The sequence below is a fragment of the Notothenia rossii genome (genome assembly GCF_949606895.1).
Source record: "Notothenia rossii genome assembly, chromosome: 10".
Lineage (NCBI taxonomy): Eukaryota > Metazoa > Chordata > Actinopteri > Perciformes > Nototheniidae > Notothenia > Notothenia rossii.
Window position 1 is genome coordinate 34,540,767 of NC_136908.1, and position 14,513 is coordinate 34,555,279.

Consider the following 14,513-nt stretch of genomic DNA (forward strand, 5'->3'; position numbering starts at 1 on the left):
TAAAGCCCCTCGCAAAGAGAATGGCAACCCCTCCACTATTGCTGCGCTTATGGCTGAAGAAGCCCTCCTCCAACCCCCCCCCCCCCCCCCCTATTCCCTCCTCCAGTCACTCACGTTCTGAGCTGTACTGTGAGTTTCCTGGAGAAACGTCACATTTAAACTCTTGTTTCCTAATAAAGTAAATAAAAGTGCTCTCTTAGCATCCCCTCGAGCACCGTTAATGTTTAAAGAGCCCATCTTTATGTCACTCATTATGAAATTATAGTTGCATCCTAACAAAATAAAAAACCTGCCTGAATAAAAAAAAAAAAAAGAAATACAAATAAATAAAAAAAGCACCGGCGGCCCGGCCGTGGACAAAATGACCTGCAGCGGCTCCGCCGCGGGCGTGGACCCCAGCACCGGCGGCGCGGACCCAGCACCGGCGGCCCGGCCGTGGACAAGGCAACCGGTAGCGGCTCCGCCGCGGGCACCGTCGCGCCGGCTGCGAGCGCGGACACCACGGGCGCGTCACCCGCCCTCTCCGGGCACGCGCGGATCAGGTGTCCTGCCGCTCCACAACCATAACATCTCAAAATGTCAGACGTAACATGGACAGTATACACAAAACCATCAATTTTAAACTTGAGAGCCAGATTAAGTTCCCCTTCATCCTTTTTCAGGACCATAAGCACCTGTCTCCTAAAAGACACAACGTGTTTGAGGTGCGGGGATTTACAGCCCAGGGGGATCAACTTAATGGGAGACGCAAGCTGCCCGTGTCGAGCCAGCTCTCTCTCCAACAACTCGTTTTTCAGAAACGGGGGTACATTAGAGATGATTACTTTTTTAGCTGGAGTGACAAGGGTCAACAGCGTCCCTTTAATCACTTACCCGCTCTCCACCAGCTGGTTAGCTTTCTCCGCGCAGTCTAAAAAAATAACCACTGCACTGTTCATGCGGGAGGCAGATTTAACTCTGCCATATCCCACCACAGCCCCCACAGCCAGACCACACTCCTCCACCGACACACCGACAGGTGGAGAGAGCTTGATGGCGTGTTGGCGAGTCAGCTTCTGTAAACCAGCGCAGCTGCCACGGAACGCCATGCCGGGCGGCGTGACTGCAGCTGCAGCCGCTAGACAAACAATTAGACAAACAATTCACCAGTGCAACCAAACAACACCACCAAAAAACACCAAAGTCGGTGAAATTATGCACAAAGACATAAACTATCACCCAGAGAAAAGTGAATTGTTAACAATGGTTTGAAAAGTTGTAAACTTTAAACGATCGCTCTCCGCTATACTCACCGGTCCACTCACAATCAGAGAGAGAGAGATCCTCGCACCGAATCACATTAGTATGTATAAAAAGTGACAGGAGCTGTGACAGGTCACACCTGCTACTACGTATACATTGACAGGTGCCTGAGACTGTAACTACTTATTCTAATCACCCCTTTGTTTGCTAATGACCCCCATAATCACCCCATTGTTTCGAGGCGTTATCTATAATGACCCCCATATTGACCCATTGTTTTAGTTTTAGTTTTTATTAGGATCCCCATTAGCACTAGCATGAGCATTGGCTATTCTTCCTGGGGTCCTCACCCACACAAAACATACATAATACAAACCAGAACGGAACAACTCATAATTTCATGAAAAGTGCATGGTAAGGAAGTGAAAGCAAAAACAAAACAGAAAAAAATAGTCATCACATTTTAGCCATCATCAAGTCAAAACCTAAACAAAATTTTACCAACAATATAATTGACATGATAATACTAATTACTAATTACTAATTGACCCACAAGTACAGTTCAAATTTAATTTGTAGTTCTCAGATATTGTTTTAGCAAATGTTTGAAATGTATGTTTGAATTGTCTTGAATGATATGGACCGGTAACGAATTCCAGCTGACCATTGCTCTGTATAGTACTGTTTTCTGTCTGATATTTGATCTTGATTTGGGTAAAATGAACCTTTTTTCTATTGCATGTCTGGTTTGATATTTATGTGTAGAGTACTGTGCTATGAACTTTTGTGACAATATATGTGGTAAGTGTGTCACTGTAATATTCTTTACAAAATTTAACAGAGAATAAATGGACCTCTGTCTAACACTCATCCATTTCAGTGTCTCCAGCATTTCAGTCACTCTGGTTCTGTAGGAGCACTGCAGAACACATCGTGCTGCCTTGTTCTGTGCTACTTGTAGTTTATTTAAATCGTTTTCTGAAGCACTAGACCAAACAACAAAACAGTAATCAAGCTGTGATAGCACCAAAGCATCCAAGACTTGTCTCCTGACATCTATTGGCAAATGTTTTACAATTCTTTTAACGAGTGACACACCCCTTCCCATTTTACACACAACATTATCAATTTGTTTAGACCAAGACAGTGTTTGATCTAGAGTTATCCCTAACAACTTAGTTTCCTTGACTTGTTTAATGTCAATATGGTTTAAATGTAACTGCAATTTAGGTTCACATTTTAACTGATGATTTGACCCAATTATTAAAGATTTAGTTTTTCCTGTATTAAGTACCAACTTATTATTTATTACCCACTCTGAAATCATTTGTAGATCCTTATTTATACAGTGACTCAGCTCCCTTGTAGATGAACCTGCTCCATATATTGTCGAGTCATCTGCATACATAACAATTTTGGATTCCTGTAAGACCAATGGTAGATCATTTGTGAAAATAGAAAATAAAAGTGGTCCCAAACAACTCCCCTGAGGAACTCCACAACTGACTTTCTTAATAGTTGACAGACTTCCATTGAAAAAAACAGTTTGACATCGATTGGTCAAATAACTTTCTATCCACCTCAGTGCATTCAGATGAAAACCATATTGCTCTAGCTTGTTCAACAACAATGGATGATCGATGACATCAAAGGCAGAACTAAAATCAAGTAGTACCGTTCCCACTAACTTCCTATTATCTACCTCCACCTTCCAGTCATCGGTCATTTGTGTTAAAGCAGTGCATGTGGAATGGCCCGGTCTGTTCGATGTGTTATCTATAATGACCCTCATATTGACCCATTGTTCGATGTGTTATCTATAATGACCCCTATATTGACCCATTGTTCGATGTGTTATCTATAATGAACCACTGTTCGAGGTGTTATAACATGCCGCTCTGATATGCCTCATTGTAGTCTGCCTACTGTTGTCAATCGAATTAGCCTTTGATGTCAATCTATGTGATACAGTCTCGATGAAGTTGAGCAGAAGATTGTGTGTGTGTGTGTGTGTGTGTGTGTGTGTGTGTGTGTGTGTGTGTGTGTGTGTGTGTGTGGTGTGTGTGTGTGTGTGTGTGTGTGTGTGTGTGTGTGTGTGTGTGTGTGTGTGTGTGTGTGTGTGTTGTGAGGCCAGAGAGAATGTGTGTGAGACTGTCTCCCCTAACCCCTGCTGTGGACCGTGGCTACATCAAATCTTATTTTACCCCCTAAAGAAAAGCCCACCATAAACATAATAATTAAAAATAGTATTGATGTATGTTAGCACTTTCCTTCTTCATCAGACAGCCTTTTCTAACGGGAATCTAAGCTAACATCTACTATCGTTTCAAAGCCTTCTTCCTTCTGCGGTGATGCAGCTAGACGGCGTGTGATATGTCTACCCCTACCACCCCCATCTCTACTATACTAAAAGTCACAATACAAACTTTATTGTCCTATCTAAATTAGATTAAGGTTTTAATATGATTTGTGTTAATTATTCTACTACCTATGAGGGAGTCTCTGTCTACATTGCAAGGATTAGACCGATTGGTTGTAATTCTTTGAGCCATTGACCTGGCCAAGGGTTTATAAGGAGATCTAGTTTCTACAGCAAGAGAAAGGTGATGATGAACCACCCCTGGCATTTCTTCTCTGCGTTTTCCCGACCAGGATCTGATCCTGAAAAACTCTGGTAAGTACTTCATATAATTATTAAATGTTGTATGTTGTGTGTTAAACAACCTCTGTGTATATATTGTATTAATTGTGCATTAGCACTATGATTCATAATGGTTTATAAGTTTTGGGGAGACTGTTAACTAATTTTGAAGTACTTTAGTTTATAAAGGGATAGAGTCTCACACAGTGTCTGTGAAGGTGTGTGTGTGTGTGTGTGTGTGTGTGTGTGTGTGTGTGTGTGTGTGTGTGTGTGTGTGTGTGTGTGTGTGTGTGTGAGCATGTGTGAGCATGTGTGAGCCTGTCCCTAACCCCTCCTCCCCCCTTCCTGCCATCTTATCAGTAGAGAGAGGGGAGATGGACTTTAAAAACAGTTACCTTACACTTGTATTGTTCTCTCTAAAACAAAGTGTCTGTAAAGTTGGTGGAGACTGTCTCCCCCCTTCCTGCCATCGCTCTGTTTTTGTTGTAATGCCAGTAGACAGAGTGGTGGAATTAGTTTAAAACACTCACCTTACACTTTAGTTGTCCTCTCTAAATTAGATTTAAGGTTTTTTAAATGATTAGTATTAATTAAGGGCTATTGTTATTTTGGTTTATAAGGGGATAGGAGTTCAACTGTAAAAATGCACAGGATCATTCTAAGAAGAGTGAGAGGGCTAATGAGCCAGCACCATACTTCCTCTATGCGTTTTCTTGACCTGGATCTGATCTTGAAAAACTCTGGTAAGTACTTTTTATTTTATTTTATATTATCATGTAATTATTTAATGTTGCTTGGTGTGTGTCAAACAACCTCTGGGCATCTGTTGCATTTATTTTGTAACAGCACTATGGCTCGTAATGATTTAGAAGCTTTGGGAAAGTACCCCTCGATGTACAAATAATGTGGTGTAGATTTTGTTATCAAATCTTTTTTTGTGTGTGTCTCAGTTCAGGAAAGTCTGAACCAAATACGAATTGGAATATTAGAGAGGATTAACTCTTTTGGTGGAACCCCATATGAATCATTCCCTGTGGAAAGTGAGTATATGGCCCTTTCTCATTTCATCAAATCCCCCTCCTCGACTCCTCGGTCCTCCGGTAGTGACCCGGAAATGAATTTCAGCGCGCCATGTTGAAGGACATCTCATTTCTCTAAATGCACTTCGAGGACCGAGGATCGAGCGTCGAGGAGGCTCACTGGAGGAGGCTCACTGGAGGAGCTATAACCGAGGATACACTGATGGGTCCTCCACGGCTCCTTCGTAGATGCATTTCAGGGAACAGAGATGTTTCAAAGAGTCGTGACGCACGGCCGGACTTATCTCAGCCAATGACGGCTCTGCATGCATCCCCTGGATATTATTTTATTAACTGCTTTCATCGCGATGCGATGTTTACAGTGAGAACAGCTGTGAGGTCTGTGCAGAAAGCAGAGCAGTGTGTATAATATATATCACTCAGTATAACAGGCCTACTCTCTGTATTTGCTTTAGTTTAGTAGATATCTACAACAAAGAGTCAATATTTTTCAAAAAATGTAGTGCTTCACATAATAAAATACACAACGGCTGTAGCCTGATTATATGCTTTAGGAGCTGTAGGTGCGTGTGGTACAGTGTGTAGGTGTGTGCGTGGTACAATGTGTAGGTGTGTGTGTGGTACAGTGTGTAGGTGTGTGTGTGGTACAGTGTGTAGGTGTGTGTGTGGTACAGTGTGTAGGTGTGTGTGTGGTACAGTGTGTAGGTGTGTGTGTGGTACAGTGTGTAGGTGTGTGTCTGGTACAGTGTGTAGTTGTGTGTGTGGTACAGTGTGTAGGTGTGTGTGTGGTACAGTGTGTAGGTGTGTGTGTGGTACAGTGTGTAGTTGTGTGTGTGGTACAGTGTGTAGGTGTGTGTGTGGTACAGTGTGTAGGTGTGTGCGTGGTACAGTGTGTAGGTGTGTGTGTGGTACAGTGTGTAGGTGTGTGTGGGACAGTGTGTAGGTGTGTGTGTTTTACAGTGCGTAGATGCGTACAGACGGGTCTCAGTTGGTTTGGTGTCCTATGCTTACTTTTAATACTTGTAAATAAAACTTTTGGCCCGTAATTTATTTTCCTTATTGTAGCGAGAGGGACATATATATACAGTGGGGGAAAAAAGTATTTAGTCAGCCACCAAATGTGCAAGTTCTCCCACTTAAAAATATGAGAGAGGCCTGTAATTTTCATCCTAGGTATACCTCAACTATGAGAGACAAAATGAGAAAAAATCCAGAAAATCACATTGTCTGATTTTTAAATAATTTATTTGCAAATTATGGTGGAAAATGAGTATTTGGTCAATAACAAAAGTTCATCTCAATACTTTGTTATATACCCTTTGTTGGCAATGACAGAGGTCAAACATTTTCTGTAAGTCTTCACAAGGTTTTCACACACTGTTGCTGGTATTTTGGCCCATTCCTCCATGCAGATCTCCTCTAGAGCAGTGATGTTTTGGGGCTGTCGCTGGGCAACACAGACTTTCAACTCCCTCCAAAGATTTTCTATGGGGTTGAGATCTGGAGACCAGCTAGGCCACTCTAGGACCTTGAAATGCTTCTTACGAAGCCACTCCTTCGTTGCCCGGGCGGTGTGTTTGGGATCATTGTCATGCTGAAAGACCCAGCCACGTTCCATCTTCAATGCCCTTGCTGATGGAAGGAGGTTGTCACTCAAAATCTCACGATACATGGCCCCATTCATTCTTTCCTTTACACGGATCAGTCGTCCTGGTCCCTTTGCAGAAAAACAGCCCCAAAGCATGATGTTTCCACCCCCATGTTTCACAGTAGGTATGGTGTTCTTTGGATGCAACTCAGCATTCTTTCTCCTCCAAACACGTCTAGACCATATGACATTCTCCCAATCCTCTTCTGGATCAACTAAATGCTCTCTAGCAAACTTCAGACGGGCCTGGACATGTACTGGCTTAAGCAGGGGGACACATCTGGCACTGCAGGATTTGAGTCCCTGGCGGCGTAGTGTGTTACTGATGGTAGCCTTTGTTACTTTGGTCCCAGCTCTCTGCAGGTCATTGACTAGGTCCCCCCGTGTGGTTCTGGGATTTTTGCTCACCGTTCTTGTGATCATTTTGACCCCACGGGGTGAGATCTTGCGTGGAGCCCCAGATCGAGGGAGATTATCAGTGGTCTTGTATGTCTTCCATTTTCTAATAATTGCTCCCACAGTTGATTTCTTCACACCAAGCTGCTTACCTATTGCAGATGCTGTCTTCCCAGCCTGGTGCAGGTCTACAATTTTTATTTCTGGTGTCCTTTGACAGCTCTTTGGTCTTGGCCATAGTGGAATTTGGAGTGTGACTGTTTGAGGTTGTGGACAGGTGTCTTTTATACTGATAACGAGTTCAAACAGGTGCCATTAATACAGTTAACAAGTGGAGGACAGAGGAGGCTCTTAAAGAAGAAGTTACAGGTCTGTGAGAGCCAGACATCTTGTTTGTTTGTAGGTGACCAAATACTTATTCTACAGAGGAATTTACCAATTAATTCATTAAAAATCCTACAATGTGATTTCCTGGATTCTTTCCCCCCATTCTGTCTCTCAGTTGAAGTATACCTAGGATGAAAATTACAGGCCTCTCTCATCTTTTTAAGTGGGAGAACTTACACAATTGGTGGCTGACTAAATACTTTTTTGCCCCACTGTATGTGTATCTGTAAGTGTGTGTGTGTGTGTGTGTGTGTGTGTGTGTGTGTGTGTGTGTGTGTGTGTGTCCGCATCTGTAGCCTGTTATTGTCTCATTATACCGCACTGTGAATGAATTAAAAGTAAATATATAAGTGGTCATGAACACATCTGTCCATCAGACAGAGGGCTGCTGTGCCTCCTGTCATCATTAATGGACGTCTCTTTAAAATGACCGCTCAGAGGAGAGGAGTTCTCATTTCTCACCGCCTGCTGCTTCCCCTCCTCTCTCCTCGGTTCCCCTCCTCGGCTCCTCCGCTCGCATCTCCTGTGGACGGGACTAAGTCTCGAGGATAGGAGTCGAGGATAGGAGTCGAGGAGGGGAGTTAGAGAAATGAGAAAGGGCCTATATGTATTTAAAACTGTATGTGTTTGTATCTAGCTTATTTTTTAAATCAAATATGTTTTTTTCTGATGTGTAAAATATCAAAAATAACGTTTTATATACTTACTGTCTTGTTAAAAGGTGATGAAGTTTGCAGCGTAAGCCAGCCATCAGTGTACCAACACGACGACATATCTATAGAGCGTGAAAACCTCCCCTCTCTGGAGTTTACACACAGCCTACCTTCTGCGACAAGTGCTGATCTAAGTTTGATCTTCAGTGATCCTCTCACACACAATCCCTCAGAGAGCCAGACAGACTCGTCCCCCTGTAACGCCCCCCTTCAACAGGTCTGATGCTAAACCCCAACACAACTAAGGAATTTGGTTTCTTTTAATTGCCTAGGCAGATTTTGGCTTTTTTCTCTTGCCAAGATACTTTTAGACACACTTTGAGGTATGCCAAACCATAAAACTAGAAAATAAAGTACATTGTCTGATTAGATGTTTTCTTAAAGTCTGTTTCTCTAAAAGGTAAGTTTGTGATTTTAACACTTTTTACTGACACTTGGCAGATTTGTGTGTAATTCTCTCACAAAGGAACTGTAAGATACACTTTTATGTATGCAAAACCTTAAACATTTTTGAAAAATAAAATACTTTGTCTGAATACATTTTCTTTAAAGGCACTTTTGATTTTAACGCTATTTCAATGGAACAATCCAGTTTTGTTGACATCAATGCTTTTTTCTCTTTTCTTGTATTACTAAGATACTTTTAGACACACTTTGATGTATGCAACACTTAACAACTGATAGAATATGAATTACTTTGTAAGGAATTTGGTTTCTTTTGATGGCCTAGGCAGATTTGGGCTTTTTTCTCTTGCCAAGATACTTTTAGACACACTTTGAGGTATGCAAAACCTTAAAACTAGAAAATGAAGTACATTGTTTGATTAGATTTTTTTCTTAAAGACTGTTTCTCTAAAAGGTAAGTTTGTAACACTTTTTTACTGACACTCATCAGATTTGTGTGTAATTCTCTCACAAAGGAACTGTAATATACACTTTGTATGTATGCAAAACCATAAACATTTTTGAAAATAAAATACTTTGTTGACATCAATGCTTTTTTCTCTTTTCTTGTGTTGCTAAGATACTTTTAGAGACACTTTGATGTATGCAACACTTAACAACTGATAGAATATGAAGTAATTTGCAAGGAATTCGGTTTCTTTTATTGGCCGTTTTTTTTTAAACACTTGTTCAGTTAAACAATCTGGGTTTTTTTCTGATAACCTTACATATTTTAGTTATTTTCTGCTACCAAGATACTTTTAGATACACTTTGATGTATGCAACACTTATCAAAGGGTATAATATGAAGTACTTTGTAAGGAATGGGGTTTTCTTTAATGGGTGCAAAACTTTAGAACTGGGTATCAGACAGACATTAATTTGTAATGAATTGAGTTTCTTTTTTTTTTTCAACATACTATTTGTACACAATGACTTTTCCATATATATTTTTTCTGACAAACTATACTTTTGACTTTTTAAGTAAAATCATGACAAACTATTACTTATTCTTACATTTGACCTCTTGCTGCTTGGTTGGAAATTATAGATGAAAGAGCTACAAAGCTTCAAGAACTTTTTTTAAAAACTCTCAATTCTACAGATGACTCCCCCCCATTCAACGCGAAAAGTCCCACCCTCCACTCAGATAATCATCTAAAACTAAGGACCCCACTAAGACGACCGTTGAAAACTAGCCATGGATCTGAGAAAAAAAACAAGTCTCCCCCCAGCGAGTTGCAGCCAGGAACAAACTCACTTTTTCTTTAAAGTAAAATAAAAATTGGGAACTACTATGCAAAACGCTCGGTATATATTGATCAGAATGTAGTCAATACCCTTTTGATAAGTGTGGTGATGAGGACGATTGAAAACAGAATGAGTAGTGACCCCCGTGTAAACAGAATGGCTGAAGTTTGTAAACTAGAAGGCATTTTGGATATCGTTCGTTCTGGCAGTACTATTCCTGGTCATTGGGAAACGATTGTAAACGAAACATTTAAAGTGGTCCTGGAATCTTCATTTTCCGAAACATTCTGTAACATTACCGAAGAAATGAAACAAACATCAAAAGTGTATCATGTGCTCACATTGTATGCTCTGTTTGTAGATGTAATGCATCTTTGTGTCAAAAACAGCATACAAATGAATATTTTGACTGAAGTGAAAAAACTCCATCATGATATTTCCAGTAATCTGGGGAATTCTAAGCTGGAGACGGTCCTGGGGATGTTACAATCAGTGTAACTATTGATTTGTGTTTGAAAAAAAAAAATGTAAATAGGACATTTAAAAAAAAAAAAAAGTGTTTTTTACATTTAAAAACTGTTGTCTTCATTATAGCAAGGGGAGCGTGTCTGATACATGTGTATTACAGTCCTTCACATGCACTGTTGTCTTCATTATAACAAGGGGAGGATAACAGGGAAGATGTATGATACATGTGTATTGAAACGTGCGTATTATACCCCCACAGAAACGCAGAAACACAGAAACACAAAAACACAGAAACACTGAAAACACAGAAACACAGACACACCAAAACACAGAACCACAGAAACACAGAAAACACAGAAACACAGAAAACACAGAAAGTCAAAAGCCGCCATACAATATCCCCAACCTCCACCTTTCAACCCCTTGGCAAACCTTTTATTTTCCCCATTAAACAAACAATTCCCTCTGCTTTTCTTCCCTTTGGGCCCCGCCCCCTTTTCCTCACCTGTGTCCAATGCACCCCTGAATAGCACACCAGATTCCCCTGTGACTAAATGAGTGAAAGCAGGAGGGGAGAGAGGGACAGCAGGAAATGTCTACAGTGATGGCTCTGTCACACGGTGATGACCTCTTTTGTATGCCAAACCCAAAATTATCATCGCAACATGCTAACTTTGGGTTTGTTTTTGATATTCCAAATCCATTGGCTCGATAAAGAAAATAAGACCTGTGACAAACACATTACAACAGCATAATCTCCACATATTAACACCATCTTTATGTGTATTTTGTATTTGTCTGGCTCATTGTTCACCCATCACTTATCTGTTTTCAGGGCATACGTTCAGAGGATTCCTCCATCATTTGACTCACTGCAGCCTGATCCTGGAGTACTGTCCAATAATCAGAGGGGGCCTGGTTTACTCAGTGCTGCAGGTCACATTGAGGAGGACAACGCAGTGTTGTTGACTCAGGCAGAACATTTTAGATTCAGCCCTAATGAGACATTCCAGACAAACATGATGTGTCCTCAACAACAAATGACCCGTTGGGAAGGAGTTGATACTGAAAGCAGCCATCAGACTGTAGTTATCATGGAAGAAGACCCTGCAGTGACAGAGGCAGCCACTGACCTCTTTGAGAGGCATCTCACTGTATCAACTTTGCTGAAGTACCAGAAGGGGGCGCTACATATTCACAGAGGAGGCCATTTCTTTTCTACTAGAAACCATGCTGTCATACTTGTTGGTCACGCCAGCATTAGTGCTAATGGAACAGTCCAGCTAGCTGGTCATGGCCCAGAAGAACTTGCCAGATTTGTGTCGAGCATCTTTGGTCCTCTTGGCTCCATCAGCTTCATCAGCTGCAGACTTGGGACTGACCGGCACTTCATGTTACAACTGCTACAAGCTCTGCGCTCTCTCGGTGTGGAAACAAAGCTACACCTTTACAACTCCTTCCTGTCTGTAAGGTCTGACGGAGAGATAATGACGAGGACTGGTGGGGTCTGGAGGTCTCAGGACCAGAGCGCAAGAGTCACAGCTGAACTGGACCAAAGAGGCGACCTGCTCACCAAAGTACAACTTGGCTGTGCAGGGCCAGTGGTCTCTGAGTATAAAGGAAAGGTTTTGTATATCCAGACATTGGAGTGGCCAAGCCACCCTCAAATGTTTGTTCCGATGGAGCTGCGCAAAAAGTACCCCTCTATCGACTGCCTGGAGGGGCTTACTTGGAGCTTATTCTTTGAGGAGAAAGAAAGAAGGCGTGCTCCTGATTATGTCCCAGACACAAGACTCCTTAGAGCAATTTGGCTTTCAGAGCCTGAAGACGAAGCCAACATTGAGTTTAAGCACATCACTAACATTCAGGATCTCCTTGTGGAGATACGGTACAATGCTAAAGAGGAAGTTGCATCAGACCTGTACTATGTTCTAAATGAATGCATTTACAAAGTACACAGGAAAAATCTAAGCGTTAGTCTGGTGGGCAAGTTCATGAGCACCAAGAACCAAGCTGAAGCTGAAAACTTCCGTCAGAGCTTCAACGATCATCAGGGGGAGGGCTCCCTGCAGGAGCTGAGGCAGGGTCTCAAAGCTTCCAAATTCACCGAGTTCTGTCGGCAGACCTTCCAGTTCCAGCAGTGTAACTACAACTGTGAGAGGTGGGGGCGCTTCTTCATGACTGCAGTGTTTTCCGCATCGGTGTGTAACTTCAGAACCTTCTCGCTTTTCCTCATGAGCGTCATAGGATGTGAAGTAGGCCGCTCCCGAGGGACTGACAGCGCCCTCTGCACAGCATTTGTGGGAGCAGACCACCCCATGGAGACTGACCAACCCTGGCCCGGGCAGCAGCGCCGAGGGTTCTACGGCTGCACTGTGGAGAACTTCGAGATGGCTCCGGTCAGCAGGCAGATCTGGCTGGATGAAGTGGTTTCAAAGGAAAACGCCCTGTACATCAAATCCAAGCAGATGATGAATGCTGTGGACCATGACGATCAAACTGAGCTGGAAATCTTTGGGAAGGTCAAAGTCATGAATAAGTACGTGTTTTCGTCCTATCTGGAATTCTTCCGAGGTACACCTGAGGGAAAGAAACTCAAGATGGGATGTGCTCCCTCTTTCAATGAGGATTTAAATCCATAACCCTGGTTTAGTGTCTGCTAACCGAAGTTCATCTCTTTGTGTTTTTGTGGCATAGTAGGCTCTCGTATTCTTGCATGCATAAAGCTGCATTTACATGATATGCGGTAAAACGTCTCTGCGCTGACCTTGCCGTTGTGTTTCTTTGGAGAGAGTGCCACCTGACCATGAAGAGCCAGTGTTTCTGTTAGAAAAAGTAGCCTGTCAAAATGACCGGTAAGATATCAATATACCAGACAAATGGGAAATATTCCATCAAATATTCTCTGTATTTATGCTTGAAAACAATTGATAAAGAAAAAGATATGAAGGAAGTCATTATCAAGGCAAGTAGATTTATGTTTTATTAAAATGATCATTGAGAAATTCAAGCCTGCAACACCTCGGAGCACTGTCAGGGGTCTAGTGCTATTTGTACCGAAGCACACTTGCTGTGGCTCATTTTGAAATATATGTAACCACTGTCAATTAACTCTCTCCAGCCAGAATAGACAGGAAAGTAAGAAGTGAGTAAATGTCTGATCAACAGGGTGCATCAGAGCCGCTTTCCAACTTTTTTTGTAGTGCATACGCTGTTGTATAACTAAACAATGTGAACGTGTACGAGAGATGATAAACATTTATTATTCATTTGAATTTGCCGGACTTCTACAGATCATTCAGGTCAAAGTCCGGTAAATACGGGCTAACAGAAACACTGGTATTCGCTCATCAGCACACTGAACGTCGAGCAAATGGCCTATCTTGTGAATGCAGCTTCTTGTGTTCTGATATGAAACTGCAATAAAGCTTTCCTGATTAGTTTGCTGGCAAAGCCTCAGATTTGATTGTTTATAGAATAGTGGGCATTCTTCTAATGTGCTAAATTGAAGCATTTAAACTTTCATTTAAGCCCCCCTTTGAATGCATTTCTCTATTATATTTTCAGTCCCCAACCAACGCAACCCTGTTACTCATATTATCAGAATAAAAGATTCATTTCCTCTCTTTAGTTAACTATTTGTCCGTGCCTTGTCCGCAGCATTACATTCTGCAGCTAGCATTCATTCCTGAGGTAAAGGCTAACATTAGCATTGATTTGCAACCCTGTTACTATAATTAGAGTAATGACAGTTACAGTGCTGCATCTCCTGCAGTAAAATGTATTATCTTCAGTCAAATGTAATGTTTATATATCATTTAGTATGATCTACAATATGTTATGAATTTATAACTGTATTTTCATAATATCAATTGCCTTTTTTTTTTTGGCTCCACGTGGCCTAAGCATGTTAAGGTTTCAACAATTAACGATTAACTCAGAATGAACACAAAGGTGTTAAAATTATAGTGAGATCTAGAGCTTAACAGACAATTTAAAAATAGATGTATTTGGATTTCAAAGTTCTAGCTCACCAATGAGCGCAGCTGAAAATCAAACATCTAATACAATATGTACCATTGATGCCTGAGCTGGCAAAATCAGTTTTTGTGATGTTTACTACCTGTTTATCAGATACATATCAGAACACTTGTAATATAAAGGGGTCGTTTTTTTAAATGTTTTTCTAAATGTCCTCCAATTCTGGAATGACCCATAAACCATTGAATCTGTGTGAGACGGTGGTTTTAAATCAATAAATGATTAAACAGTGACTAATGGCA

The 14,513-nt window shown here is 41.4% G+C and overlaps 1 protein-coding gene across 3 annotated transcripts in view; it reads left to right on the forward strand.

The window, feature by feature from the left end:
* Positions 1–14,504, forward strand: part of LOC307021321 (uncharacterized protein) — a 71,014-nt gene extending 56,510 nt beyond the window's left edge. For 2 of the 3 annotated variants that reach the window (XM_079653324.1, XM_079653325.1), the window contains one exon: positions 11,066–14,504. In XM_079653324.1, the coding sequence (XP_079509450.1) occupies positions 11,066–12,872 (1,807 nt within the window). In that variant the 3' untranslated portion in view covers positions 12,873–14,504. Of the gene's footprint in view, positions 1–10,780; positions 10,851–11,065 lie in introns of those variants that run through there. The other variant, XM_079653326.1, reaches the window with a different exon arrangement.
* Positions 14,505–14,513: the final 9 nt, after the last annotated feature.